General features: G+C 32.8%; 1 protein-coding gene across 2 annotated transcripts in view; it reads left to right on the top strand.

The window, feature by feature from the left end:
• UBE2V2 (ubiquitin-conjugating enzyme E2 variant 2) overlaps nucleotides 1–5,537 on the top strand; it is a 50,954-nt gene that overhangs the window by 32,111 nt on the left and 13,306 nt on the right. For both annotated transcript variants that reach the window (XM_004679891.2, XM_012723105.1), the window contains exons 2-3: nucleotides 344–492; nucleotides 4,776–4,901. In XM_004679891.2, coding sequence (XP_004679948.2) covers nucleotides 344–492; nucleotides 4,776–4,901 — 275 coding nt within the window. The remainder of the gene's footprint in view (nucleotides 1–343; nucleotides 493–4,775; nucleotides 4,902–5,537) is intronic.

Raw genomic sequence — 5,537 nt, 5'->3', positions numbered from 1 at the left:
ATTAAAAAAAAAAAGGACTAGAGTGTTATGTTAATGAAATGCAACTTTGTGAACTTTCTGATCATACCCATTTATTTGATGTATTGTTCTTGAATAGGAATGGAAATCACTTGCTTTTTATGATTTCCTTATGATTGATTTATGTCAGTATAAAAGTGATTAGTGCTTTTCTTAGTGATTTCAGTTTCATGGGTTAATACATTAGCATTTTCTGGGGCAAAGGGGAATTTTGTCTTTTGGGAAGTGGTTTGCAAAAGTTAATTTGGAAAAAGCTGAATTTGAATATATATAGCTCTTACAGTTGTGAGCTTTTTTTACATTGACATTGATTTTTTTTGTATAGGAGTTAAAGTTCCTCGTAATTTTCGCTTGTTGGAAGAACTTGAAGAAGGACAAAAAGGAGTGGGTGATGGTACGGTTAGCTGGGGCCTTGAAGATGATGAAGATATGACGCTTACAAGGTGGACAGGCATGATTATTGGGCCACCAAGGGTCAGTGCTATAAATTATAAATTTTTTCAAATATTTGTCACTTTAGAGTAAGCATTTCCTTTTATAATGTTGATATTAAAGTAAAATGTAATTTCTAAATGAATTCTATTTTGTATATTTATTGATATTTTTATGTGCAAGATATAATGCTTTATTTATTTATTGTTTTTCTGGAGGATTGGTAGGAAAGATTGATATGGTCATTGCCATCAAGGTAGGAGAAAAATTATAAATGACAGATTCTAAATTTGGCAGAGGAAGTTCACCAAGTTCTTCAGAATATGTTTCTTCTAGTTGGAATAATAGAGTAAGGCTGAGTGGTGGAAGAAATTTGCCTTTAAGGATTAACCTTAAAGGACTGACTGGTAGGATTTTAGAAAGTGATGTTGCGGTATGGAGATATAGATAGAGGGGAGGGAAGCTGAGGAAATAGAGGCAGTACTTAGAAAGAGCAATCTGTTTTGGCCTCTATCACTATTAACCCACTTGTGTGTTACCAAAAGTTTCAAAATTGGTTTGTATTGAGAACATGTGCTATTTGCTCTGATATTTGACTTGCTATATAAATGTTATAAGCCTATATTTCTTCATCTGTAAAATGATTGAAACATCCATGATTCTCCATATTTTCTAGTGTTGTCGGTAACAGGTCCAATGTACTTTATTCTAAGGTCTTTTTAAAGTTAAATGAAATTTTATTTTACTCAATTATTTTTCAGTTTGGGTTTTTTTTTTTTTCTGTAGCATTCCTTATAAGTTCATTTACTCCATTCCATGCATTGAGTCTTTAAATTGTATGTTTTTGACTTGCTGAAATGAACACAAATTTGGAGGTTTTCTTTGCTTTTGTTGTATACTGTTTGCTACCTTGTTTTGAGAGCATTTCAACATTTTTGCTGTTTGTTAGAGTTTAGATTTCCCCTTGATCCAAAAGAAAAATCTATCAGGTAATTAGCAATGTTAATTTTAGAGAATGAATTAATGTATGTTTTATATTTCCTGATTTTCTTTGTAAAATTTGTGCATTCTACTAACTGATAATTTCTCTCTTCCATTTCCTGCTCTAATTTTTCTATAAGACATTTGAGGAAGGAAATGCAATATTGAAGGTTAAAATTCTTGATGGTTTCATAATTTGGTATTTTAATGAAAATCTCAACTTTTCACTGATTGAATATTTTTACCATGGTATGTTTGGTTTAAAAAATATGCTAATAACTTATAAACATTCTTAATTTTTGAATAGTTTGAAGATTTGACAGTCAACTTGGTGTATTATAAAGTTGAAATTATTTAGACTTGGATTTTCTCCAGTTACTACTTTCAGTGGGATTTTAAATTTTAAGAATGCTTTCATACCTATGTATGAGTCATCAGGTATTTTGGAGGCTGCTATACATTCACAAATGCTGGTGCTTGAACTGTCACCCAGTATGATCATTAATAGCACTCCCCCAGCTGCCTTACCTGTTATCAACTATAGGAAGTTGTACAGGCTGTGCCCGGCTGGGGGTGAAGGCTCTTAACTTCAGTGGAGAGAGAAACTGCTCTATAGGCTACAGGGCAAGATGCTGCCAACAGCCATGCTGGGCTTCTTTTTAATGAGGTTCTTTCTGTGGCAAGCAATTTTTGAGCCTTGGTTTATTTCCTTTGGGAGCCAGGAAGGTCAGAAGGAGGAAGTACCTTGCAAAGGCCATTTGCCCTCATCTTTTCATACCTGTATTCAAACAGGAAAATAGGAATCTTACCTTAATATCCTGTTGCTTGGTTAGTTGTTTTTGTTTTATTATTATTAAGACACTTTTTTATTTCAAAGCTTTATGTATTTATATATACAGAACTGGGGTACAGCAGAAGGTACAGGTTGAGAGGATTCATCAGAGACAGAGGGGGGAGCAGAACAGGTAGATGTACTGAAATACACTACTGAAGGGAGCAGTGGGTGGATCAGGAGCTGTCTGCCACACCAGGTGGGTCACCTCCCTGCTTGGGGATGAACTTGAGCTGCATTTACTGCAGTAGCTTCATAGTGCTGTGCTTTAACCAGTGCAGTAGCTTCATAGTGCTGTGCTGTGCTGTAACCAGTATCTAGGGAGGGCCGAAGATACTTATTTTTTAATGTTATTCCAATAATTGCTATTTCATATGTGTTCATGGTTATGTGTTTCTGAAGCAATATTTTCGCATTAGGGTTAGTAACTTCTCGGTTTCCTTTTATGTAAACGGGAGGTACTATCCCAGTCTTCAGAAATGTTGAGAATTAAATGATTAACACACTACTGTACTTGACTATAGTGTATAATAAATACTATTCCTTTTGCTACTCTCTTTTCTCTTTTATTTTGCTCTTTTGTTAAATAACAAAAAGAATTGGCTATTAAAGTTTAGAGGTGATAAAATAAAATCAAGGTATCAAAAGTTAGGATGGTATTTACTCTTAAATTTTGGATTAAATAAACAGGTCAACAGTTTTTTTTTAATCTTAAAGTATAATTTACATCCAGTGAACACACATATCTATGAGTTTGATAAAAGTATCTTGTTGCCCATAACCTCGTGGAGATACAGAACAGTCACTCCAGAGAGTTCCTTCCCTCTTTGCATCCTTATCACCATCCCATCATTGCTTCCTCCACCCTAGAGTAGTTTAGCATGTTGGAGAACTTTATGGAGGTAGAATCATGCAATGTGAACTTCTTTTGACTCTGTAATGTCTGAGATTCAGCTGTGTTGAATCCTGTAAAGTACTACATCTTTTCACTACTGAGTAGTATTTTACAGTATGTGTGTAACAGAATGTGTTTATCAGGAATCACTTTTGAATGTGTTCTACTTTCTGGCTTTTATGCTTTGAACATTCTTTGTAAGTCTTTGTGAACCTAGGTTTTAATGCATTTCTCTTGGGTAGGTATATGCTCATTTATCTTTTTATAAGAAATAGCAAATTGTTTCCAAAACAGTTATGCCATTTTCTACATCTAGCGAAGTAGGAGAGTTCCAGTTACTTTCACATACTTTTGAGTATTTTTAATATTAAGGAATTTCCTGGAAATTAATTTTTTTATATAATGCAAACATTTTAGAGATTTATGTATATCCTGAGTGTAGAACCGTATATCATTTCTGAAATCTGTTTGCTCACAGTCCTTATACATAGCCAAAGTGCTAGTTTTATAGTTAATATATGTTGGCTATTAAACTTGAATACTAACTTTATACAGCTTTTTTTTGAATATTGAAATATTTAACTATACTTGTACAAGGTTTATATTCCAGGTCTTACTTCCACTTAGAGTAACTCTCATTACTTAAGGAAAGGAAATTGTGGATCACTTTGGGCAAGTGGAATTTATAGAGCTAGCTTTTCCCCCCTGAGATTTATATAAGAACTGGTGTTAAATTGTCACGGTTACTATTTTTTTACTTACCTGTTTGAATTGTGCACTAAGCCACATAAGCAAAACATAAGGGAAAAGAAAAGTTAATTATAGGCATGAAAATAACCCCTATTAATTTAGCAGCATTAACTCTGGTAGCTTTAAAATGTCTTTTATAAATATGGTAATATTAAACTTCTCAGTTAAGAAAGTATTTTAAAATTATGTGAAAACAAAGTTTGCTCTTATGTCTCTGAATTCAGATAACAGATTAAGAAGACTACAGAGTAAAATATTAATATAAATGTTAATAGAGAAATGAAGTAATCATGTTTTATTGCAGTAAATGGGAAATATGGTGTTATTCTGTTTATTAGAAGTTATTGTTATATGTTGGATAACCATAGAATTTACTGTCTTAACTGGAACCTTCTGAGGAGAAAACAAGTACTGTTAATAATTAATACTGGGACAGTAGGATTAAACAGAATTGTCCTGTACAAACCTGAATCTTTGTGTGTGTGTGTGTGTGTGTGTGTGTGCGCGCGCACACACGGCACGTGCATAGCATAGTCAAATGGTTAACTTCCCCTATGGATGAAAACTTTTTAGTAATACCTAAATTTAAGAGGTTTGATTTTTTTCCCCTTTTGACTTTTATTGGCATTGTTTGTACCACAAAAAGCAAATTCCATTACATTTTGATATAGTTTTATATTTAATTTTATAAAAAAATTATAAAAAAACCTTTTAAGTATGATAACTGCATCTGTTCTAACCATTCATTTATATACAGATAAATGTAAGTGTAAAAAGTAAATTCTTGATCATACATACATTGATTTTTTTTCCTGTTTTACTTTTCCTTTGTTATTACTTGAATGTTGTTATTTTTTTGCCTTCCAGACAAATTATGAAAACAGAATATATAGCCTGAAAGTAGAATGTGGACCTAAATACCCCGAAGCTCCTCCATCAGTTAGATTTGTAACCAAAATTAATATGAATGGAATAAATAATTCCAGTGGAATGGTAAGTTCAAGTAGTCATTTTATTTTCATATAATCTATAATACATAGTTAAGAGAAAATTAAAAGAAAAAGGATCTTCATTTGGCTGAGCATCTAAGGATGTTTATCTTTAGTTGTTATTCTCTAAGCCGCCTATACTAAACCTTTATGTACCAGTCTACATATATGTCATGGTAACACTTCTCTTAGAACTTTATTAATTGCTTCATTAGTCATGTTTCAGTTGCGTTTTTTTGCAAAAAGATGATTGTTACATTTCTTTCTGTGTTATTTTTCTTTAGGGTTAAGGTACATTTGTTGAGATTAAAAGAATGAATATTCTCAAAGAGGAGGGGCCTTTTTGAGGAGCAGGTGTGTTTGTATTAGAATAGTTATGGCTGAGCATTGTCTGTTTACAGAAAGTCAAAATGACATGCTCTGCCTAACTTACACCAGATAGCTAGTGGAAATAGTTGAATTTCCATTATAAATAGATAGGTTCATGTTAAAACTTAGCAGAAATCTAAATATCAAGGTGCCATGTCAAGAACTTACACACTAGTACCTGTGAAAAAGTAAATAACACTGTCCATCTTTGTTTTGAAAGAGTGCTATCAGTGTCATTGGTCTACAGGTATGACCTGCATCCTGCCCCCCC

Source organism: Condylura cristata, unplaced genomic scaffold (genome assembly GCF_000260355.1).
Source record: "Condylura cristata isolate star-nosed mole 26May11 unplaced genomic scaffold, ConCri1.0 scaffold00009, whole genome shotgun sequence".
Taxonomy (NCBI): domain Eukaryota; kingdom Metazoa; phylum Chordata; class Mammalia; order Eulipotyphla; family Talpidae; genus Condylura; species Condylura cristata.
This window is presented reverse-complemented; position numbering and strand designations above follow the sequence as displayed.